This window comes from Mytilus trossulus, chromosome 10 (genome assembly GCF_036588685.1).
Source record: "Mytilus trossulus isolate FHL-02 chromosome 10, PNRI_Mtr1.1.1.hap1, whole genome shotgun sequence".
NCBI lineage: Eukaryota > Metazoa > Mollusca > Bivalvia > Mytilida > Mytilidae > Mytilus > Mytilus trossulus.
Genome location: NC_086382.1, coordinates 37,925,988 through 37,952,154, shown reverse-complemented (window position 1 = coordinate 37,952,154; position 26,167 = coordinate 37,925,988). Strand labels below are relative to the sequence as shown.

General features: G+C 30.7%; 1 protein-coding gene across 6 annotated transcripts in view; it reads right to left on the bottom strand.

Moving 5' to 3' along the window:
* Nucleotides 1–4,037: 4,037 nt before the first annotated feature.
* The window catches only part of LOC134687308 (inositol 1,4,5-triphosphate receptor associated 2-like), a 126,824-nt gene continuing 104,694 nt past the window's right edge, over nucleotides 4,038–26,167 (bottom strand). For 4 of the 6 annotated variants that reach the window (XM_063547484.1, XM_063547486.1, XM_063547485.1 and 1 more), the window contains 12 exons: nucleotides 22,925–22,955; nucleotides 19,639–19,779; nucleotides 18,152–18,289; nucleotides 16,767–16,864; nucleotides 16,500–16,546; nucleotides 15,512–15,573; nucleotides 13,153–13,230; nucleotides 10,411–10,461; nucleotides 9,128–9,252; nucleotides 7,307–7,366; nucleotides 6,695–6,823; nucleotides 4,038–5,975 (listed from right to left, as the gene is read on the bottom strand). In XM_063547484.1, coding sequence (XP_063403554.1) covers nucleotides 5,774–5,975; nucleotides 6,695–6,823; nucleotides 7,307–7,366; nucleotides 9,128–9,252; nucleotides 10,411–10,461; nucleotides 13,153–13,230; nucleotides 15,512–15,573; nucleotides 16,500–16,546; nucleotides 16,767–16,864; nucleotides 18,152–18,289; nucleotides 19,639–19,779; nucleotides 22,925–22,955 — 1,162 coding nt within the window. In that variant the 3' untranslated portion in view covers nucleotides 4,038–5,773. Of the gene's footprint in view, nucleotides 5,976–6,694; nucleotides 6,824–7,306; nucleotides 7,367–9,127; nucleotides 9,253–10,410; nucleotides 10,462–12,571; nucleotides 12,605–13,152; nucleotides 13,231–15,511; nucleotides 15,574–16,499; nucleotides 16,547–16,766; nucleotides 16,865–18,151; nucleotides 18,290–19,638; nucleotides 19,780–22,924; nucleotides 22,956–26,167 lie in introns of all 6 variants that reach the window. The other 2 variants (XM_063547487.1, XM_063547488.1) reach the window with 2 other exon arrangements.

The window sequence follows — 26,167 nt, the reverse complement described above, 5'->3', positions numbered from 1 at the left end:
ATTCTTTTATCTAGTCTGCAGATATTTTCTGCACTATGATGCCTTTCCTGGTAACACTAAACTAATATGAAAATGTGGAACGATTGCCAACAATACAATGCAACTTTTCATCAAAGTTCAAATGAAGTGATTTAGCAACAATAGTTAACCATACATCTTTCAACAATAGTAAAACACATCATGTCTGCAATTATAGACCGACAGAAAAATTGAATGGTGCATGGATTATCTCCCTTTATTTTAAAACATGGCCAATGTCAAGTTTTAAAACACTTCTCCCAAGTTAAAAGGTTGTGACATGTTTATAATTTACCAAAGTTAATTAGCTCAACTATTTACAATTAAAAAGTAAAGGACATCAACAAGAAATTGTGTCAATTAAACTCATCCTAAATACCAGGATTAAATTGTGTATTTATGCCGACATACACCATTTACAATCCTGCCAAACAACTATAGTTGACTAGGTGCTTGTAGTTTATTACAAAATTGGACCTTTACACTGAGCAATGAACCGTGAAAAATGAGGTCCGGTAACACTGGACATGTGACAGATAAAACATTTCTCAGAATAGGGCATCTATATATGAAGCATCCAGGTTCTCCACCTTCTAAAGAAGTTAGTTAATGCTGCCACTACCTATTCCCTATACCTATGTAGAGTCTCTGCAAAAAGTTGAAGACTCGGAAAAAAATGAGGACAATTCAATTAAAGGAGACAATAACTGACACAATATATGCATGAAAATAAAAAATGTGTAAATTCTGGACATGTCAGTCTATATCTTAAACTGAGAAGCCTGTCAGCTCATGAACAACATAACAGGATGAAAACATTACTATAAAATTTTCTATGAGAATTAACAAGGATTAGAGTAATAAACCACTGAATAAGACAAAAACTTTAACATGAGCAAAAATATTGCAGCAGATTTTTACTTGTAATAGTTCAACATTGTTAACAATTGTAAATAGTGCAAGTTTGAAACAAAAAGAATGTTTTGTAGGACTTGGTTGAATGAATGTAGCAAGATTAAACAAGTTTGTGTGCGATTCTGGTGTGATTATGCTCCTATCATGACATAGGAGCCATTAAGTGTTACCATTTATGGTTGGTCTGTTCCCTTTTGTTTACGCATACTCAAGGTAGTCTCATTTTAAGTTTTAAGAAACTACAACACAATGTTAGAATCACAATACAGACCAATTTCAATTTTGGAGTCATTTCCTTTCTAGAGTTATACCCCTTTTTAACTTGGAAATTTATAAAGTTTGAGAGTTGCATTTGTCTCTCCCAAATTGAGATTTTACAGATTTCATATATATATTTGAAATTATTAATATTCTATAAAAAAGAAAGAACAATGGACAGTGCTAATGAGATGTAGGTCAGATAAACCCTCCCCAATAGAAATCTACACTAAACAGTCATGGTTGACCTATTGTTTATAGGTCTGAGAAATGAACTTTCAACAGAAATTAAATTCTATGAACCATGAAAGTTATGTGAACTCTGCAAGACAAACATCAACACCTTGCAATTATTCCATTCATCACTTATCTTGTCTATCTTTTCCAAACTCAGCAATCTGATGTTATGTAGTTGTTGTTTGTTGATGTGGTTTTTAAGTGTTTCTTGTTTTTCCTTTTATGTAGATGAGACTGTTGTTTTCCCATTTAAATGGTTTTACACTAGTCATTTTTGGGGCCCTATTCTTTTATATATGATGGTTTACCTTTACAAATTGTGACTTGAATGGAGAGTTGTCTCATTAGCACTCATAGTCATACTACATCTTCTTATATCTATTCACCATAAATTCAAATATGAAAAAGTATGATAAGAGTCATTGTCTGGTAGCTGGAACAGAAAAATTATTGACACATTTTTTTAATAATTTCAAAATTAATCCTATTTGATCTTATATATAAATAGGATGTTATAATCTGAACACTTGAGTGCAGAAATTTAAGTTTTTATGTCAAGTATGTGTCACCGTTGACAAATCTGATCTAAAATGCCTATTATATACATACATCAAGTGAATTGAACAAAATCTTTTAAAAGACATTTATGAATGTTAACATCTTTGAACTGGACATAATGTACTAAAATATAATTTGAAAATTACTGGGACACTAATCAAAATACAAATGGAAAATACAAATGGAAACATCTCAAAATCAGTCAGATGTTGTAGATCTGCATTTAATACAAGAAATTTAGCCCATAACCAAATATGCAAGACAAATTTCCAAAAAATTAAAAATTAAAAATATTATTATTTGATAGATGCATGTGTATCATAGTTTTTGACTTTGAAATTCTTGGGATTTATCAGTGCCTTTTTCTCATAAAGAAACAGAATGGGTCGAGTGGGTATATCTTCTTATACATGTATTGTGATTAAATAAATGCTCTAAGAAGTTGTCATTTTGGTTATACATGTACAACAATTTTTAATGACTCAAACTATGAACTATTGTAACCTTTCTTTCAATCTTATATGGTCATTTTTAGAGTGTGATGATTGTGTCACAGAAATATGTACTTCGACCTATGATGGTTTACTTTTACAAATTGAGACTTGGATGGAGAGTTGTCTCATTGGCATTTATACCCATCTTCTTTTATACATTTAGTCATTAACTATACTGCACATACACATTTATCAATGTTACCATTTAGTGTCTTAAATATCTGAGAAATAGAAGGGGCAAGCAGAACAAATTCATCTGGACCTGCTATTATACAATTCATATTCCTCAACTGGAAAGGCCTGTAGCAAAAAAACAAAAAAACAAAGGCAGACATCTTGGCTTACATATTTTTAATCATAGAATTTTAAATACTGCTAATTGCAGTTATGTCAACATAAAATATAAAACATCAAAATGTTGTCTTCATCTTCCAGAGATTAACATTGAAATAAATACCACAAAACTGTATGAAACAAAAGACAGATTTTGATTGACATAATTATATTAAGAGTTACTGCCCTTCTGTTACCATGTTGGAGGGCTAAGGCCAGGATTTTTTATTTTGTTGGTTTACGGATCCGCCGACCCGATTTTGCCGATTCCTAGAATAAAAATAAAATTGACTTTTCATGATTTTTATTCCCGCCGACCCAAACAAATACATTATCCCTGAAAAATAATTAAATTCTTCTTTTTTTATGAAATGAAATGCATGAATCACTAACAAAATTGATAACACTCTCTGTTGTGAAAAAATAAAACTTCCAGTTTACGTTTCTAAAAATAGACAAATCAATTATAACTGACCTTGAAATGTCGTTTACGCAAATAATTTTGCGGAACGAAATCAGTGTTTAAAACCCATTACACAATAAGTTCGTTTCCCTTAATTGTCATCAATCTGTAAGATGCATAATCTCATAGAAATAGACGTGTCCAAATGTGGACAGGTGGAAAGCACCGTGGAAGTAAAAGTTATGAATATCAACAAGTCATTTAGAATTTTCTTGTTTCATGGATAATAAAAAAAAAATATCGTCCATTTGGATTAAAAACGGGAATGCATGACACTAGATTACCCCGATATTCTCGTTTTTTCCGTGGACGAGTCTATTACGTTTTTGACACGTGTGCTGAAACTTATTTTCGTACGATGTTTTTTACTTTTTTTTCTTTGTCCGTTTTCGTTTTTGAAGATCATTACTCACAAAGTTTTCTGGAATTGATTAAGAGCTACACGAATTTGTTTTTCTTGTTTGTGAAAAGACGATTTAATTTCGTTTTTGTCTGTGAACACCCCCCTTTTTTACGGCAAGTCATTAGACAATGTCATGCGATATTTATGACAGCTGAGCAAGAATATTTCATCGAACTAAAATTTGAAATGATGACAAAATAGCATAAAAACATTTTGTTAGAAAGGTGAAATGTATATTTATTTTGGCTTTTTTTTCTGTCTTGAAAGATTTTTTTTTCTTTTTTTTCCCGACCGACCGACCCGACTTTTTCATGGGGAAAATCAGTAAACCAACAAAATAAAAAACCGTGGCCTAAGAGGCAAAATCCTTCATTTATAATCAGTAAAAATTAAGCTAGTTATATGGTTTGCTAGACTTTAGAAAAGGATTTTTTCTGATTTTTTTTTATTTCATGTAAGGACCTTTTTTCAGACTTGTGTGTTTCCCATGTTTCAAATGAGAAAATCAAGTATATTTCTTACAATGGTATATAAGGGAAATAACTCATATTTCAAATTAAGTCATTCAAAACCTATCAATTACTTAAAAAAAATATCACTATATTAAACCAGCTTCTATAGAACCTCGAAAAATAAAATACTTATCACAGTTGTTGAAACAGATAACATTTGAGCTGCTTCGTATAGAAATCAAACTTAAGTGTATACTGTGGATTCATTATTATTCGTTGAATACCAATTTTCATGGATTTTCGTGGGCACAGTCAAACCAGGAAATTAAATATTCAATGAATGATAACTTTTCTATAGGTTTGTATGCAGACTTCAGCAAAACCACGAAATTAAATATACACGAATATGCAAGTTTTTCTTAATCCACGAAAAATTGGTACCCACAAAAATAAATGAATCCACAGTATGAGATTTTGATTGATTTCGGAACATTAAAATATGTAATCAAAGTTCAATATCAGTTTTGTAGGGTTCTAATATCAACTCAATTTTCAAACAGTTGCATACTTTGTATTTAGATATTTTCAACCCGAAATAACTTTAAATAAGTTATTTCATATTTATCATGATATTGAATTCCAAAAGGTCTGTTTCTATTCGACGCAGCTCATTTGAGACATGAACATTAAAATATTCACAATTACAAAAAATTATAAAAATATCAAAACTTGACCGTCTCCATCCTTTATTTGGCTGACCATTGGAATTATGACAGTTTCTCTGATTATGCTATTAAATATATAAACAGATCTTAATTTCTTATTTAAGGATTTCTTCAATTAAATAAATCATTAATTTTTAAACATCAATAAAAAAAATAAACAAGAAATAAATGACAACTTCCAATGGTAATATATGGTTTTTCAATCTTGTTAATAAAATTATTTCATATTTAGTTAAAAAATTATGAGAAGTATATGTCCAAAAAGTAATTAAAAATTGTTTAAGAATTTACTCGTTTTATCTCACCAAAAATTCACCATAGGTGTCCCCCCCCCTCATCTATGTTACCTTAATGATTTTTATGTTAACTATTTAAAAAAAAAGAGCACCTTTTAGTTCACATTTATTAACTTTAAAAAATAAAATGACAATAAAATTAATTTTGTCACAAATTATTTTTAATCAAAGATATTTCCTGATAAATGAAAAAAACCATCAACATTATAAAAAAATAAAAATCTAATTATAAATCAATGGGGACATGTTTGTTGATACAAAAATTTTACAGATAATTTTATTGTGTATAATGTTTTTTTCAAACACATTTGTATACAGGGAAAATTATTTAACAGCTTTTAAAAAAACTTTTGGAACAAGATGAGGGTTCTAAGTTAACAGTAATAAATAACAATTAACTAGCTCCTTTTGAAAACCCTAGACGTGGCACTGATTGGAGGGAGACATACATATTCTTTAAAACTGATACCAAAAATAAAATCAAAATGCCCTTAAATTTGGAAATGAGGTATCAAATAGCGTCTTCTAAAACGCAACCATCTAAAATTTCCCAAAGTTGCTACATAACAGATATGCATAAAAACCATCAACAATGTAATACCAGAGTTCTCTTGATTTGATTCATGATGGAGGCTGTCCCATGTGTTTGTACTGGGGTTGTACTTGCATAGCTGCTTGTCCATAAGGAAAGAAGGACAACACAATACTACATAATGCCATAAAGAACACGAAACCAGCCATGGTCATTCTGAGTTTCTTGCTTGCAACGTCCCATGATGGCACATTCTCCCAAAACTTTTCCTTAATTGTTTCTGATAAATTCCTGTAAATACAAAATTGATAGTTAGCATTAATACCTTCTTCATGTGCTTATTTGCAGGATACAATCAACTATTAACTAGGTAAAGCAAAGACCTGAAAAAAATTATTTTGTAACTCTCAAAAAACTCTGGCCCAAAGATAATTTCTAATTTTAGTTGAATGGTTTCCTGAATGTATTCATATATTGTTGGCTTATTTAAACTTGCCTATGCATTCAAGAAGAAGAAGGTAAATCCTTTCAAGCATTTCAATTTCATAACATTTCACTTTAATGTAGTCTTAATTATTCATGAGGAATATTTTACCCAAATTGAAAATTTGTACAGTTTCAACACAGAAATCAGTTGTCTAAGGTCATGTGCTTTATGTTTCATAATTTTTTCAATTGAAATTCCTAAAATTCAGCATCTTCTGTTCAAGATTGAAAGATATTTTATGAATGCATAACTGAAATAACCTGGTGAAGATTTAAACTACAGAGTTATCTCCCATTGTGTTGATATCATGTAAGGTTACAATCAAAAGGAAATCTATAATTTTTGGTATGGACTACAAAAAATGCTGTCCTAAAATTTGTTTTTTAATTCTAGCAAAGTTTTGTTAAAACTTCAACTTTCTTTAAAAGGCTACCATTGTTGCCAATGGTTAAATTAAAATTATTGTTTTCTGCAGTCAGTAGTAAACTGTTAAAGATTTATCTCCCTTTTTTTTATCTCTTACTTTTCCTCTTGTTCTGTATCCTGTTCCACTTCATCCATGATGTTCTCCAGTGTGTTACTGACATTGTTCTGTTGTTCTCTTAGATTAGCCAAATCTCGTCCAACTAGGGCTTTGTAGCCTTGCTCAAATCTGGAATTAAGAAAAAATAAATAAAAATATTGCCATCCTTTTTTACAGAAAGTGTCTGAAGAACAAGAATTTAATTTGGTGTGGCCTAATGAGCTTCTTTTAAACTATATTATAAAACCTTAAAGGTTTTCAGAGCTATTTAAATCCACATCATTCAGCATTGGGTAAATAGTCTTCTCATAGGCAATTATACAACATCTCCCTTTTTCATATTTCCGCACTATTTTCAACGATTCAAAAGGTATCAGTAATGAAGTGCTTTGATATAAAAGATGTAAATTTATATTTACCTTATACTTTGTTTACAGAAATGTTGCAAATCTGTATCAAATATTTATGTTTTATACATGCATGTAGTTGTATAAAGACAGCTGTGAATCACTATAATTTTCTGTTCATTTCTTGTTCTAGGAATGCCTAAAAGGCAAGGAAAACTATAATTGCTTATATCGAAAAAGGATAACTGCTTAATATAAAACATACCCTTTTTGAAATGCCTCTTCTTCTTTGGAATTCTGTTTTGTAACTGTTAAAGACCTCTCTCTGGAATTAAATATAAAAAGTCTTTGATAAAGCACAATTTTTATACCATCTTCTGAAAAGCAACTTTCAAATGTAATGCTGTTATTCAATATAGTCACTTACTCACTGTAAAGCATTGTATTGTTATTCTTAATGGCACACAAATTTTTTCACCAGAAATATCAGAAAGTTTTATGATAAGCCAGTGTTTCATTAAGTTCTTTGAGAAGCCTGTGATTCAGTAAGTTTTATGACAAGCCTATGAAAAGAATGTTTTAAAATGAACTTCGTCAATTTAAATACAAATCTTTCCTCATTTTACAAAAAAAAGGATAGAGTGGGGTGCTCATTTTTGCCACATCTTTTTATGTTTTCTACAGTTTATGTTCAGGTCTAAATGTTTTTGAAGTATACTGATATTTCTATATGACATTGTATGAAGATAACTTCAAATGCAAAATATTCTTAAGCTTGAAAACGTGTTTGTTTGAAAATAATCATCTGAAAAGTTAGGTTAAAGGGTGTTTGAAATTTCCTGATTTTTTGACAATGGGGGACACCTATTCGCCGTTTTTACACATCTATTTAAAACCAACAAACCGCAGCTTTAAACAACATTGATCAAATCAATTTCATTATATACAGTCCGCCAAAAGTTAAGCACCACTCATTTTTATTGCATCGATTTTTTTTCAAATTAAAAAAATCCATTATTCCTCAAAAAAAAGAAAACAACCATATAGCAATTTTGCTAATGTATACCATAAACAAACCACAAAGGGAATATTGGTCACTTATGAAGGTTTTATGCATGTAGGTTTTTGGTTCATAGAAATAGTGTAAATTACACAATTTAGAAACAGAATTCAAGTTTTACTGTGATTTTATTTTTTTACAACAATTGATCACCCAATATCATTAAAATTTTCTATACATAATCTTTGGTATAATCGGCAAATTGAATGTCAATGTTAGAGTCAATAGCATGTGTAACAACCTCTCTTCCGGTACAATTTCATATCACGGTGTAAAATTCTCGTTACAAGCCTTCAAAACTTTAGTTGAGGAAATCTGTTGCATTAAAGAACAAATGCCACTTTCAAATCAACAAAATATTGTGAAGGTGGATCTCTGGGATCGAAATTTCCCCTAATGGCGTCTCAGACATGTTTGACAGGTTTTATGTATGGAGACATGAAAGGTAAAAAAATAGTGTAAATGGCTTGTTGCTCTTTGGACTCTGTTAAAATCCTTGCCCTGTGTGGTCTAGTGTTGTCGTCCATGTACAAGGGTCTTGGCAATATTGACGTAAGTGGGGGATTACCAAATTGAGGGACTGCAATGTTTTAAGGCACAAAATCTCTGTATTTCTGTCCGTTTATGTTACCCAGCAGAATATGCAAACCCAGCTTATCACAGTATAAGAAGCAACCCCGTACTGGAACACTCCCAGCACTGAATGCAGTCCTTGTGCAAACATTGTTATTGCTATTTTGTCTCAGTTTAAAAAAATAATCATATTTGTTATGCAATATCATTTATCGGTATATGTCTTTCATTTCAGCCATCCTTTGAAGTTTTTACACCTCAAAATCATAAAACGGCGAAATTGTGTCCCCGGCGAATATGGGCACCCCACTCTACATGTGAAAATGGCTACAATAGCACTTTTTCACACCAGATTAGATGGGAAAAACCTATAATAAAATTGTTTTGCCATATACTTTTGCTTGATTACAAACATTTGATTAACTAGAACTAAGGGCTCTATCTAATTCTTACCCTTCTGTAGATGGCTCTCTAGAACTGAGAGATAGTCTGTCGGTAGAGTTTGTCCTCAATGAACTGGTCACTGAATTTTTCATCACAGTTGATGCTATAACATTCTGGAACTTTGACTTTGCATCCTATAATTAAAAAAGACTTGTTGATTGATTGTTGCTCAACTTCCTATAAATAAATGCAATCCACTTTCATTGCTATATTCTAATAAGGAAGTATCCATTGTCAACTATTTATTTTACATGAGTTATGCAAAATAAAATAAGGCATTAAATTCTGCAATCACCATGGAAGATATGGTAATAAAGTGATTGATTGTTGGTTGCTTAACGTCCAGTGGCAAATATTTCATGCATGTTCAAGACTAGATATGGTTTTATAAGATCCCCTTTCATATTGCTAGATGTGGTTAAATACAAATATCAGTATTCTTTTCATAAGAAAATACATAAAAGTAACAATATCTATCATCCAATCAAAATCAAGATTACTAAAGGTTTAGTCAATCAATGTTAAAGTAAACCCTCCACATTACCCATGAAGAATAGGTCATGGTCAAAACAACCCTGTCAAAAGGAAAACATTTGACCTACATTAAGTTTACGTTCCAATTACATTTATCTATAAAATCTAATCATAAGCATACTTTTAAGGTTGACCCATTATCTAAAGTAATCATAAACTTCATTTAATCACACAAACTTGAAGTTGATTTTATTAATCAATTAAAAATTAGATCAAGAATAACTGGTATGGGGTATGAACATTTCAAACACTTAGATTAATTGATTGGTTGTTGGTGTTTTAACGCCACTTTAAGCTATTTCATGGCCGCAAGTTTTTATTGGTGGAGGAAGCCAGAGTGACAATCCTAGACAATAAGAATTGGAGTCAAGTGCACCAGTATGGGTTGGGGTTGAACTCACAACCTCAGTGTTGACTGGATAGTGATATCAGTAGTAGAACTACCTAGACCACTTGGCCAATGAGGCCATCATCAAACCTTTAGATATCTGCATACAGAACATGAATTGACAAGTTATATAAACAAATAGTTGACACTAAAAAAATATTTATACTGTTCACTATTGAAGAAAAGAAATAAAAAAAGAAGAAAAAGACACATTTGGTAGCTCTTTTAAAAGAGAGTGCACATCCTCAATTTTAACTAACTGTTTTATTTTTAACATGGTTTGTAAAATGAAACATGACTTAGTACCTTTTATTATCGTTATGTGTGTATTTTTACTTCACAAATATAAACAACACAATATATTTTTTACCTCGTCATCCCGTGGATCTTTCCTGAGTCCCAACCGGGTATCAATCAAGTCCTAACAATACAATCATGCATGTCTAAGTTAGTGTTAAGTCTACTGTGGCTTGTCAACTCATATATACTTTCAAAATGACCAACTCATTGCCTTTTAAAATTCTAGATCATAAGCACTATTCCATTAGAATGTGTGTGGGAGGGAAGGGAAGTTTATTAATTGAATGTGGATCATGGGTCTTTTTTCAGTATGCTTCTATTACACTATGCAAAATAATTTAAAACTGGTTCTTGCTTGTAGGGATATTTTGAAAGTCCCTTCCTACCCTCCCACATATATTTTAATGGAACAGCCCTAAATTGTAAATTTTATTCAAATATGAGTTGACATGCCTGTTAATACAATTAAGATTTTCTACATGTGTTTAAAAAAGCTACAAACATTTTTCATCTGAATAATTTTTTCCCAAGATATAAATACATTTTTTTTTTAAATGTTTCAGTTTTATCTAAAATTTGTACAAAGTACCACTCACAACTTATTTTCATTGCCAATTCATAATTTCTGGCAAAAATGGAAAAAAAACCATCCAAGTTAGAAAAATGAGCTGTGAGCTGAGTATAAATTCAATTGCAAAGAGTAACATTTTTATTTCTCAAATTCTGAAGATAAAAGATTTACTTCTACATTTTTAAAAGTTCTATAATTTCCACGATTATTTTTGTCAGATGAAAAATCTTTAATCAAAATAAAGTTTGCAAAGCATAATTTTAAATATATGAATATCTATACCATTGCATATGAGGGGTGTTCCAGAAGAATAGGTTTTGAAAATGTGGATTCATTATTACTTATGGGATACCAATTTTCGTTGATTTCATGTGAACCATGAATTTTATGTTCAACAAAGAACAGTTTTCTGTAGACTTGACTATGGAAAAACTATGAAATATTATATCAAAGAAAATATATTTTTTCCCTGAATACTTGAAAAAAATAAATGAATCCACAGAAATTGCTCTGAAGAACAAATTTAGCAATAGGGGGAGATAATCATTCTCATGTTAATTCTTTTGCATGATGGGTTAAAAAAGATAATTTGCATTGTGCTTTTCATGCTTTATATAATCATTTCTGGAATCGCCCTTCAAATGATAATATCAAAACAACTGCAAAGAAACATTGAAAAGTACATAATATTACTTCTAACTGAATATGTATTTGACATTAAGCAACAACCAATACCGACTATTGCAGACAAATAAATAATTTCTTTGTGACACTCAGATAATATACCAAGATGCTAGTATAATTCACTATTACAGCCTATATCATTGAGTGTGTAGCTAAAGGTAATATATTTGGTTAGCTTGTTTGTTAGCTGAACCATGAAGTCATTGTTATGTTCACTGGTCCAGCAGATAACCAATGTATCTGTCTGTTGGACTAGGCTACTTCAAAAGGAGGGTAGTATACCTGACCTAATAATGACTTCACAGTTCAGCTAACAAGCAAGCTAACCAAAGATGTTACCTTTAGTTACACACTCAATGGAATCAGCTGTAAGTGCAAACACACATAGAAACTCATAGAGTATAATTTATTGATACATGCTAACTCATTCTTATGATTGTGAGAGATATCTAATTTCACCAAATTTTAACTGAAAACCCCATACCCTGTAAAAATCTATTCATGATTTTATTTTTATGTGCTATAACTTTAGTAATAAACCTATTAGTTATGAAGGACTCACCAAAAAATATTAATCTTAATATATCTCAAAATTATTATTAAAAATAAGTCCCAAATTTCTGGTTTAACTTTTGATAAGAGTAAATGTTTATATTCATGAGAAGGAATAATGAAGAGATTATTCAGGACACCTAAAAATATGGTATTTGACCCATGGCAAATTTGAACTATTAGAGTAGAATTATTGTTACAGAGATTGAGTCTGGTCCATTCCAGCTTTGGGTTGTTTTTTAATTGTCTAATGTTATATGTGTAATTTGTGTTTTGTGATACTTGTAAAAAATTGTTGCACCCAGTATTCATTTTAAATGAAATTCATATTAAAAATGATTTTTGGTGGATTGTGTAAATGATGTAAATATCAAAGCTACCAAACATCAGTTCAAATTTTAGTGCAAAATTCATTCCATTTTACCTGACTCTTATCGTATTCTTTCAGATTTTTTGGCTAACAATAATAACGAAAAATTATTATTGCAAATCTTACCGACAGTGACAGTTATGAATAAAACATAATTAAAATATCACTAAAAGAGGGTAGAGCATAGTGTGAAAAAGAAGTTGAATGCATGCTATATAAAATTAATTTCGTTGAATAAGCTATTTAAGTGTACATTTAGAAAACAGAAATAAAATGGACAAAAATTAAAAACATGCTGTTCAGAGTACTGATATATATATATATAACATTAAGCAGATTAAATTGGCAAGAAGGAATTCTACATTTCCTCTTTTTTAGTAATGCATAGAAAATATGACATTTTGTAAAACAGCATTTTGTAAAACAGCATTTTGTAGTGAGGCTAGTATTTATTTGAAAAATAAGTTCACTCCTTCACTTTTTACTATTTCTTTACCCAATAAAATGCTAATCACAAAAACAGTCATAAGCTATTTCAATACATGTATGTAACATAATTATTGTATTCGAATTGGCTATAAATATTTACGCGATCATGCTATTTCTACAAAATGAATTCTGATTCTGATATTTACCAGGGACATAGAATGTGATAATGTTCCATTAGATCCTACTCTTGGACCAGTACTCTCGCTCACTCTCCGCCGGGCAGTCTGAAAAGAATAACAAAATTAGTTTGTAGTTTTTATGGGTACATGTATTTACAACATGGAGCTCTATTTGCCATTCTTATCTTCGTTTCTTCGAACTTATTTATGATCTTCAAAGGATTAAAGGTTCATCAGATTTTCACATATCCCTCTAGGGTTGCACTTTGTAAATGCAGCTGTTTCTCAAAACACGCCTCTTTTGGGGAGAAATTGATTATTCATAGAAAATTAATTTTGTTTACATACTGGTTCCTAGTTATGCTCTCTGTGTTCCATATCACAGAGACAGAACTTGGGAATGTTACCAGTAAATAAACATGTGCATATTGTTTACATTGAAATATGTGGTAACCTTTCATTCGAGGTAGGAGTAGTTAAAAAAGTTAAGTGTAAGTTTAAACTCTGAGAAGTTCAGGGCATTTAAATGTTGAAAATATGCCGCACAGCCCTATATTATGACCTTTGAAAAAAATTGTGGTGCATATGAACTTTCAATTCTAGGATAAGATTTTTTTCAAAACTTCATAGTAAAAGTGGTACAGTTTTAGCCGTAAAAGGAGTTCCTATGGGAAACTGCATTGTCAATATTTACAGAAATGCAACCTCTAGATGTCCAAAATTCATGATTTTGCCTTTACAAAGTGATTCAGTAGAACTACAATAACCAAATATTGTCAAAATCTTTGATTAGGCCTAAAAAAATAAATGTTGTGTTTCCGGTCACCCGACCGACCGTCCTTCAGACCCCCGACTCAAAAGTTTTTAAAGCTGATGTGGAAAAAAAATTAACTTTTATACCTACCAACCGTTTTTTTCTGAAAGAAAATAAAAAATTCTAAGTCCCTCGATCTTTTTATCGCCCCAAAAGAAAACAATTAACGTCTGTAATCCACATACAACATACTGAATGTTGATTTATTCTAATAAAAATTATTTGTCTAGTGTCATGTGTTATTTTATTTTGTTTCTTTTAATAAAGATTATAAACACATTTTGTTTTAGTTTATTTGCATCCGACTTTCCTTTACCTGGGATAAGAAAATAAACTGTTCTAAAAATAGATTTGTTTCTATGACATAATATGTACACTGTACATTGCTAAGCTTTGATTAAAATAAGCTTTTAAACAATACTTTACAGTTTACAATTATTTTAACAGTAGATATGTAATGAGTTGCCTTTGATATGCAGTTTGACAGTGAAGTAAAACCTCGTTAGTTTCTTATATAGATGCAAAGCAGAAATGGGGCCCTGTACGGGTTATTTGCTGGACACAAGTGTTGAAATTGAGAAAATATAATAATTAAGAGTAAATACTCTTTTCATAAAATATCAAAAATAAATGATTCATGTATAAGTTCTTCAACCATATATAAATGCCCTACAATATTTAACATTAATACAGATCACCCCAAGCCCAATTTCTAGAGTTCACATTGGTTATGTCATGATCAATAATGAGTAGGAGTTATTGTTTTTAAAATTAACCCCAAATGTTACAAATCTGACAATTAAAAAGCTTATTTCCATGGGGAAGAGCTGCCCAAATTTTTTTAGTTATGGACTTAGTTTTTTTTTTCAGGGGTATTTTAAAAGGGGGTAAACTACTATACAAGTTATCATATAATATATAAAATACAAAAGAAAATGAATGGATATTGCTGATAAAAACTCACACAATAATAAAAAATTGAGACAGCAATGAAGCATAATATTAAAAAAAAAAAACAAAAAAAAAAAACCTACCTACTGTCCCTTAAAAATTTCAAGGGGGTGATCAGAAACACAACATTTTTTTTTTTTAGGCCTTAGCATGCATTGAGAAAAATGCTGCATAGATAACTTTGATTTCAAGACAACATATGTTTTTTTTATATAGGTTAATTCTGCGGCAATTGTGTGCACCTGTCCTCAGTCAGGACTCGGATGATCAGTAGCTTTCATATGTTTATGTGGTTCATAAGTGTTTCTCGTTTTTTTATATAGATCAGACAGTTGGTTTTCCACTCAGAATGATTTTACACTAGTCATTTTTGGGGCTTTTATAGCTTGCTGTTCGGTGTGAGCCAAGGCTCTGTGTTGAAGACCATACTTTGACCTATAATGATTTATTTTTACAAATTGTGACTTAGATGGAGAGTTGTTTCATTTGCACTAATACCACATCTTCTTATATCTAATTATTCTATATTTGAATTATAATTTGTCTTCCATCACCAAGTGACATGAACTAAACAGACAGTTAAGGTTAAAGAAGAATGTGTTCCATCCCTATATGACTTACTTTTGTTACACCAATTCCTTGACAAACTGATGCAGACCTCCGTGAAGCAAATCCAGAAGAATCTGAAAGTAAAGAAATTACATAAAATGTTATAAAAACAATGGTTTGTACTTCCTCATTTGAAACCTAGTGGATAGTAGTGGACTGATAGTCCCCAAGGGTTTCACCAGCCAAATACTGTAAATTCAGAAATTAATGGGTGCATTTATTATTGTGATTTTGTCATTTTAGACTTAAATGTGATTTTAATTGTAACGATTTTGAGAAAAATCCTGTTTTAATTCATAAAAAATACTTCAAAATGCGACTAAAAATTATTGCGTAAAACAACTCTGTCGCATTTTTCGCAATAATAAAAACCTCGCAATAATTTCTGAATTTACAGTAGCAAGTCATTTTTGGTTGATCAGTTCTTCGCCTTTTGCATGAGGTTTTTATATTTTCAAATGTTTTGGCCTACAGCGTCACTGTTGAGACATTTATTGTTGAAATGGTGCAGTAAAAGTTGTGCCATTTATGATTTTGTCTCGTTAGTACATGTAATCATACCACTCTTCATAATGCAGAATAACACATCAAATTATTTGTATATTAGCAGGTATAAACTTTTGAGGTTTTGCAATAACATGTTGTGTTATTTACTTTTTTTACTTCCACTTTAAATAAATCTTATATAGGCTTCCAATGCCTAAACTATATGACCTCATAATTTTTTTTAATAAATGAACCCTTAAATCTTACTACATTGATTTTTCAAAAATTCTCTATATGATATATAAATCTTTATTTTTCAAACTAATTTGATAACACACATCATTAATTTTTCATAAACATGTATATGAATTTTCTCTTACTCTTTCTTTGTTTAAGAATTAAAAGTTGTATAGGAAAATCCCATGGCAGAAGAACAGAACTGATAAGATGTGGTATGTTTATAGCCATTAGAATATGCAACTAAGTAAGCAAGAAAATTCACATTAAAGTGTACCTGAATCGAAAGTGTGTCCAAATGGGCGACCATCCTGAATAAGTTTCCTAAAAAAATAAAGTCATATTATAATTTTTTCAAACCATTGTAAATAGCCATGAGTAAAAATGGATTTGTTACAAATTTTGAAGTCTTCCTGCTTTAAAATGATGGATTGTTGGTGATTAACATGAACATTTTTAAGCACATTCAAAATATTTTAAAATTCAAAGTATTAGCCAACCAGAAAGAAGTGTCTGAAAATCTACACATTTTATAAAGCCTTACCTAGCTTCTTCAAGTTCCTTATGTTCTTGTTCATACGCCATTTTTAGATTTTCAACATGAGCTATCATCACTTCTATTGCTTTGCTCATTCTTTTCTCCTGTAATTACAATTAGATTTTCCTATGATTAAATTTCATTTTTCTTATTGTTAAAATCCATTCTTATTTTTACTTAAATTCATTTTGCATACTATAGAAAAAAAAAGATGTACTGCATGCTACTAGTCCCTTGATGATTACTGTAAATTCAAAAATTATTGTGATGTTTTAATTATTGTGAAAAATGAGACAGGATTATAATTACAATAATTTAAACTCGAATTTTGATTTTTTTTATATGAATAAAACAGGATTTTTCTCAATATAGCAAAAAATAAAATCTCATTTAGTCTAAAATGACAAAAACACAATAATAAATGCATGCAATTAAATTCTGAATTTACAGTATCCCTTTATTGATTTTGAGTGAAAGGAAAAACATAAACCAAAATAATTGTTGTTGACACTTTTTTTTTTTTTTTTAAATTTTCATGCCAGGGCTTTTTATATAGTAAGGGTTTTACTCATAACTGAAACCTTACAGTGCTCTATACTATGGATTCATATATTTTCATGGGTAAAAATTTTAGTAGATTGAAGAAAACTTGCATTTTCGTGGATATTTGATTTTGTGGTTTTCTAAAAGTCTGCATTAAATCATACAGCAAATTTACAATTCGTTGAACATTTAAATTCATGGTTTCCCTGTACCCAAGAAAATTGGTACCCAATGAATAATAATGAATCCACAGTAGTTGTTTAAATCCTCATACTTTGGTCTCTGATGAATAGCTACTGCAGATTTTTGTGGGTACCAATTTCTGTTGCTAGAGAAAAACTTGCGTTTTCATAGATATTGGATATTATATATTGTGGTTTCCAAAAGTCTGCAGTCAATCATACTGTACAGCCAATTTGCAATTTGTTGAACAATTAAATTCCTGGTTCCCCTGTACCCACGAAAATTGGTATTCAACAAATAATAATGAATCCACAGTAGCATATTTGCAATAATATCACATCTCCTTATTTTCATCTTCATTTCTGTTTTTACCTTTAGAAGGCAATGCAGCAAATATTTCAATGGAGCAATCTTTAGTTGGTTTTTCATAAGCAAGTTACACTGGTTTACCAGAGGTCAACTGGGGTAAATGATGTCATTGAACAAGTGATATTATAACACAAGAATAAGAAATTTACTGTAAAATGCACAATTTTGAAAGTGGTCTATTAGGTGACCTATAGTTGTAAATTTCTGTGTCATTTGGTCTCTTGTGGAAAGTTGTCTCATTGGCAATCCTACTACATCTTCTTTTTTCTATATACAAAAGAAATAATGATAATTACTTGTTGAACAGCACCAAATACTTCTGCCCTACTGGAAACTTTTGTTGATGTCTGTTCCAGTACATCTATATGTCGTCTGATCTTCTTCAATACATCTTGTACTTGGGAATCGACACATTCTGGTAACTGGCTGATAGTCTGTACAGTGGATAATAGAAATTTTTTAAAACAATTAAGTTTACCATTTTGAAAATTGCATATGGCTAAAAAAACAGGTTCAATCCACCATTTTCGACATAAGAAAATGCCTGTACTAAGTCAGGAATATGACACTTGGTATCCATTCGTTGGATGTGGTTGAGCTTTTGATTATGCCATTTGATTAGAGACTTTCTGTTTTGAATTTTCCTCAGAGTTCAGTATTTTCTTATTTTACTTTTTGTTCACTGGGAATCACTTTGGAATAGCATATTATACCTATATATCAATTTTCATTGAAATCCTAGCATAAAAAGATGTTTTTTTAAAATCAAAGTTTCCAAGTATATGATAATATAATACTTTATTACACTATAAATTTTTCCAAATGTATTATTTCTCTGTTTGAGATTGTAAAAGGTGTTAACATTTTACTATAAAACTTGAATTACATACCATTTTGCTATTTAAATGATTTGCATCCATTTAATAGTCAAACTAATTTCCAAAGTGACTTTTATCTTAACTTAATGAGGCTATAACTGTTAGAAAATTTTAATGAGGCAATAACCGTCAGAAAAACAACAGGAACTTTGTATGATACTGATAACCCTAAAATACATCTTTCTTAACAATATATGAAATGGCTGTTGGAGAAACAAACTGTTTGCCCTATATTGTAGACCTACTGTGGATTCAGTATTATTTGATGGATACCAATTTTTTTGGAATTCGTCGGTACAGTTAAACCACGAAATTAAATGTTGAACGAATGATGAATACTCTATAGGTTTGTGTGCAGACTTCAGTAAAACCATGAAATTAAATATCCACGAATATGCAAGTTTTCATTAATCCACAAAATTGGTACCCACGAAAATAAATGAATCCACAGTATATTCTACATTGTCATTTTGTATTTATCTGTTTTAACACCAGAAAACAATATAGATCTCAAGAAGAACTATGTTTTCACTTTTTTATATGAGGCACAGAAACATTTATTTATTTTAAAGTCATGTTTCATCAACCAGAAAACAACATAGATCTCAAGAAGAACCATGGTTCCCCTTTTTTATATGATTATGGAAACACATAATAAGTACTGATTCATACAAAGTGGTACATGCTTATATGACGCATCAATTTTTCATAAAATTTGACACCAAGAAATAACATAAATATCAAGTTTTGTTAAATCCTACACATTTTCTATTCATTCAGGAATATGACAGTTGTTGTCATTTAGTTTGATGTGTTTGAGCTTTTGATTTTGCCATTTGATTTTCCTCGGAGTTCATCATATATGTGATATTACTTTTTAGTCAACAATTTTTAGTAATACAAACCTCCAAAGAGGTCCTAAGACCTTTAATTTCTTTGTCAACATTTTGTTCTGATAAATCTCTGTATCTTTCTTGTATTTCTAGTCTTTTCTCTAAAGTCAATTTATCTGTTTTGAAGGCTAATGAAAGACTGGTAAACTTATTCTGCAAAGTTAAAATAAGAATCATGTTTATATTTCTCTATATTCTATTCATTCAGTGGCAAATATTACACATATAACAGGATGAGAACTTGATTTGATTATGAACCCTTCCACAGTCTTCACGCTGAGTGGCAGCCCAGACAGCCCAGGCTAGACAAATTGCTCTCAGGCCTGTAAAAATCATATCTACAGGCCAACAGAATCCAACTAAATATTTTCTAAAATTGAGCTCCAGTCCTGTAGATTTAATAGTTCATAGTAAAGACTGCTTCCATATATTTTAAACTAGCTGAGATGCTTAGAAGAATTTTAACATGCTAGTTTATATGGTAATTGCCCACAGGAAGACAACTCAACTAACCAAAACATTAAAGGTCATTTCTTGAATTATGTCTTTCACCGGAAAATATGGTCAATTTGGCACGCCTTGATGACATCATTTACAAGATAGAAGGCTCACCAGTATCCATACTCATTAAAAAATTCAAGCAATTTTAGAATCGTCATTCTGCAGGGTAGTTGAGAAATAAATTTATGTTTCATAAGTACTTAATCTCAATTCCTGTACTACTGAAGGAAGGGTGACCAACATATAAGATTTTAATATTCCATTTTATGCAGTATAAGATCAAACTTTTTCACAAGTTCACTTCACATGTGATGGAAGTGACGATGCCTACATTTTAATCACATGACAGATTCAACTTACTACCATATCCCTGAACTGACTTATTTTGACTCATAATCAACAAGTCTTACATTCCTAAATGCTGTGTCATTAGATATAATAAGCAAATCCCAAATCTTTTACCATGAGTAGTGGCGGATCCAGAACCTTTCATATTAAGGGGGACCCACTCCAGTCATGCTTCAGTGATTCCCTATATAATCAACCAAATTTTTCCAACAAAAGGGGGCCTGGACCCCCCTTGGATCTGCCTATTGCTGGGGTTGATCAGGCTGGAATTAAACTCATCATCCCAAATCTCAAAGTGAGCACACTACCATAAAATAACATAAGGAATATTTTTTACGTACAGGCATCAACAAAATAATTTCAATTGTATAATCATAAAGTATAGGCATGAATGAAAGAAGGTATTGAGTACAATGACATTATTCCAAAACCCAATAAAACCATAAATGGACCAGTAAATCTGCCTTTTGTCAAACTTTATATGTTTCTTAACCTTATACCTTGCATACATAATATTACCATCACACGATCATAACACATTTATACTTAAAAGACCTTCCACAAAGAATTTGAATCAATCTGTTTACAACTGCATTTACCATTGTGTTAATTGCACAATACATTCCATTATTTACGCAGGTAAAAGCAATATCTGTTTCCTTCAAGGTGGAAAGGGCAGGCTTATGTTTATGCAATTTGATAATCAGTTTTATTTTAAAATGTTTATGTGTTGAAAGGTTGCTGCACAATACATCCCATTATGTATGCAGGAATAAGCAATATCTGTTTCAAGGTGCAGAAGGCCAGGGTTATTTTCATGCAATTTAATCGTTTATAGTTTATTTTGAAATGTTAATGTGTTGAAAGGTTGTTATTCACAGATGTTTGTGCAAATATATTTTTAAAAGGAATGACTATTATTTTTTTTTCTGTCTATGAAGAAATAATATAAAAAATATGGTGCTGTGCATCTTGAATCTTCGTTATCTGGGCATGTTTGATTCATCTTATTATTTTACATCATACTTGACGTGATAATCCACTATCAAATTGATTGACTACAAATTGATGATTAACTTACTACTTAAAACAAAAACTTTAATCTGATATAGGATAGACAGGCAGACTGACGAACAGACAGAAAACATAATGCCCCTCAATATCAAAAGCCAAAAAAAAAAAATACCCACACATTAACTATCTTTTTCACAAGACATGCACAATTTAAAGGCAAAAGAATTGAGTGTATGAAATTTCAACAAAGCATAGTAAGAAGAAAAGTATTTTAGGCTGAATAAGCTGGAAAAAAATATAGCTTTTGAACTTCATCAATGTATGTATGGATGTGTATAGTTTTCCGATGTTAATTTCATGTTACAAAAAGCTAATGAGGTGCTAAAGAACCTGTCAGATTAAGAGGAAAGCTGCCAAACGTAATCTGTCTTGCATTTACATAATTCATTTATCAACTTTAATTCTATAATGACAAGTATGTTCCGACACAGCTTGTGCTTGATCTCCTTAAAATTCTCTTTCACATTGAAGTTTAAAACATTATTATACTCAAGCAGTGCACATTTAAATGTGGAGAAAGAATTTAGTCTGTTTATATTGAAATCAGTCGATTGACTTGTGGAAGGGGTACTCCTAAAAATTGATGAAAAAGGAGTTATTTATAGGCATCCTATTTCCAAATCATGTATATCCTCGTACACCTGATATTGCAGTAAAAGAAGAACTATTTATAGACCTTAAAATTCTAAATCATGTATATCTTCGTACACCTGATATAGCAGTAAAAGAAGAACTATTTACAGACATTAAATTTCTGAATCATGCAAACTCGAACACCTGATATTACAGTTAAATCACATTCAATGAATTGTAGAACTAAATGACATGAAAACCAAGTTCCTTGTATGATTTTACTGTAAATTGCTACTGGGTCTCAAAATGTGATTCAATTTTTAGGTAAAAGACGTGAACAGCAATATACAAGAACTGACTAAAAACCGTCAATCCTACCAAACATTTTCCTGATCTTTGTACTAATAAAATGAACGGTACCAATTTTCTTGCACCAGATGCACATTTCGACAATACATGTCTCATCAGTGATGCTCGTGGCCAAAATTTTACTAACTGGTAACCTTCATCTAGATATTTTGTACTAACATTTCCAATTAATAACACAAGTTTTAGTAAATTTAACAGTTTTTTTTGGCTTTTTGTTTATGTCTTGACGGTAATATTGCACAATTAAGAGGAATGCAAACAAATCATTAAATGCATTACACATGCATTAGCATGTCAAGCAGAACCATTAAGGCTTACTTAACACATACATTTGAATGACAAGCAAATTCATTAAGACTTACAAAAACACAGGCATTTGACTCTCAATCGGATAAATTAAGATTATCTATAGCAAACTAAGATACAAACATACCTCTATTTCAGATTCTGTTAACTGGTGGATACTGAAAAAGAAAGAAAAATTGTAACATACTAGTTTACAGGCACTTACTACAATTTAAAGACATTTCATCAAATGTTTATGCAGTGTCAGAATCATATACTGCTGGTTTATTGGTACTAGTCTTGCAGAAAACCAAACAGAACACTCAATTTTAAAAAGTGAGCAATGAAATCTTATGATCATTGAAAAAACTATGAAAATTAATTTGTTATCCTTCATTGTATTTGTGATGTTGTCCTTAACTTGGCTTTTCATAAGTTTTAAGTCAATTAGTTTAAACATATTTATTTATAGTGGATTTGGAAACAAGTTTTTGCAACTTATATTAATCCCTTTCCACTTTGCGGGTGTGGGTGTTGCCTTGTAGCGGCATTAGCCGGCTCTTTTTCAAAATCTACAAGGGTGTCTTTAACGTGCAAGAGATATGGCTATCTCTTAACACGGGTTAGCCATTTATCGTCCCCTTCCGACGGTCTATCATCGTTTCCTCAAGACCATTCTCGCAAATGGTGTCAAGGGAGAGCCAAAAATTCAGTCCCTGAAATTTTCATCCCAGATAAGAATTGAACCAGGAACCTTTGTGTTAGTAGTCCAATGCACTAACCACTACACCATGACTCTACTCAATTTACACTGTGGATTCATTATTGTTCATAAGATACCAAGTTTTGCGGAATGGGACAAAAATTTGGTATCAACGACAAATAGATAAATCCATAGTTAGAGCTAGCAACTCATTGGGAACAAAAAGACCATTGATTGCTATGAAAATGGAGATATCACCTTATTTGTATTGCTTCCAAACATAAAATTTAAAAATTCTACAATTATTATTGGTGCTTACCTTCGTAGCGCTTCTATCACAACATGATGGAATTTATCTGCCATCATGAATATATAACTTTTAAAAAACTGTTAAATTCTCTTGTAAATTGAACCACTATGATATATGTTTCACTATGAATGAACAATTTGAATGTTACTCCCAACTGGTGTTAATAAGGCCATAACATCATTATCTTAGCTTCATTTGACTTCTATCTTTTATTCAATATTTTGCCTTTGCATGTAACATGGTGTTGAATGCACCATAATTTGTATAGTCTTCAATTCATTGTTATAGAGTACATGCAGCCAATTGTCAAACTAATTTTTTCTTGGTTAAAATTATATAATACTCAACTATTTTCAAGTGACCTTTCAAAAGGCTATTTGAAGTTATTTAATTTAGTCTACAGGTAAACTGAAAATTACACTCAATTTCAAATCTGCTGCGGTTAAATTCCCAATTATGCACATAATCTTGAGAAAAAAAACTATTGCAAGCAAGTAATAACTGCACACATTCACTAAATCCTAAAAACTTCTAATCACACTGTTAATAGTAAACATATCATACCAGAATAAAGATTTATGCTAGAAACTTTCTTTAATTGGCCAAATTAAGCTGAAAAAACACATGTATACAATATAAAGCTTATCATGGGATCCAGCAAACACTCACAGTAGACATTTACTGGACCATCAATTTGATTAAGATACAAACTTTCTGGATGGTCAAACAGATCTTATGTGAGCCAATAAGCAATTTAAATGGGATTAAATTTGTAGGTAAACTTTAATTTCACACATGATGATATGATAACTGCTTATAAGGCCACCCCAAATTGATTCAAAGATTCGTTGACTCAAAATTTTGGAAGCTAAATTTTTTTTTTTAATGTCATTCTGTGAAAACTTTCTGAACCATTTTTCAAACTAAAGAAATCAACAATTTTAAATATAAATGCCACCAGCTCTGACACACCAAGTTCACAAAAGAATACATTTTTTTTTGCTTTTGAAAACAGAAGTTGTGTAGGTTACAACTAAAAAACACCTGTCTTTCACCAAATTTCAGATGTTGCTTACCAAAATTATCTTTTCAGAGAAAAAAAGAAAAAAAATTAATTTGCATGACCTTATTACAAATATACATACAACAACTGGTAAAAGCATAGATAGTACTAAATAGGTTCCCCTAACCAGATACAGAAATCAGATTTCAAAACAAAACTTGTAAAATTAACTGAATGACAAGAGTTAGCAAATGATCCTTTCACTAAAACAAACATACAACCATTACAGAATGCCATTAATCAATATCTAAAAACAAAACAATTCCTCATACTTTTGACATAACATCAATTCGCTTTTCAAGATTATTGTTATTGCAAGTACACTTAAGCCTGGATTGAATGTAATTTAAAGGGGATAAAAGCAAGTTACTATCTAACTTCTTTCAATGGATTATACAGTTTTCTAAACAAATGCTCTAATTCTTAAATAAAAGCTAACAAAATATTTTAGTTCTCCACTTCATGGTTGTAAAATCAGATACCATACTTTTTGAACTCAAGTTTTACTAGTAAAACCTCATAAAACCTCATATAGGTATTTCTGAAATAATATCATTTTCTTTGCAAGGTGTTGTTAGACTTTCTAAGTGAAGAGATCAACTAACCCCAAATTGTGTTAACCAGAGACGGATTTAGGGGGGGGGGGCTTTTTGGTTGCTTATAGAGGGAATCACTAAAGTGTGACTGAAGCGGGCTCCCACTTCTGAAAATGTCTAGATCTGTCACTGTTAACAATAGCCAAAATAGAAACTAAATTATATTAGTATCAAATTAAAACTTAAAACCAAATGCTTTCCAAACCCCAATGGTTATGAATATGCATGCAATATTTGCCACTGGATGCCATGTGAAGGAAAATCAAGGTCCCTACTAAGTTGTGTATTTAATCTTAGTTAGTCTTACTATACCACTCTTTGATTTTAATGAGTAAGTATTCAATGTGTGATGCATTTGCCACTACAATATTATTCTGTTGGTTAATTGATATTTCGCTCAAAAGTATTCTGTTATTATTTATAAGTAGGACTTCAGTTATATAATCTAAACATACTTTTTGTCTCAGATGGCTTTCCTATACTTTTTAAGTAAACTTAATAGGTTAATGGATAAACATTAGACAAAGTTCAAGGCCACAAAAAGCCTTGAAAGCTTTTTAAGCCTTTGATCAGTCTTATTCACAAACAGATATATCCATTGATCTAACTGTATGCATTTCAAGTCTTCTATAAAACAAATTTTGTCTTCTTTTTTTTTTTTTGTCTTTTAGTTACACAACTACACTTGAAAAGTTAAAAGATAATTTTTTGACTTTGTT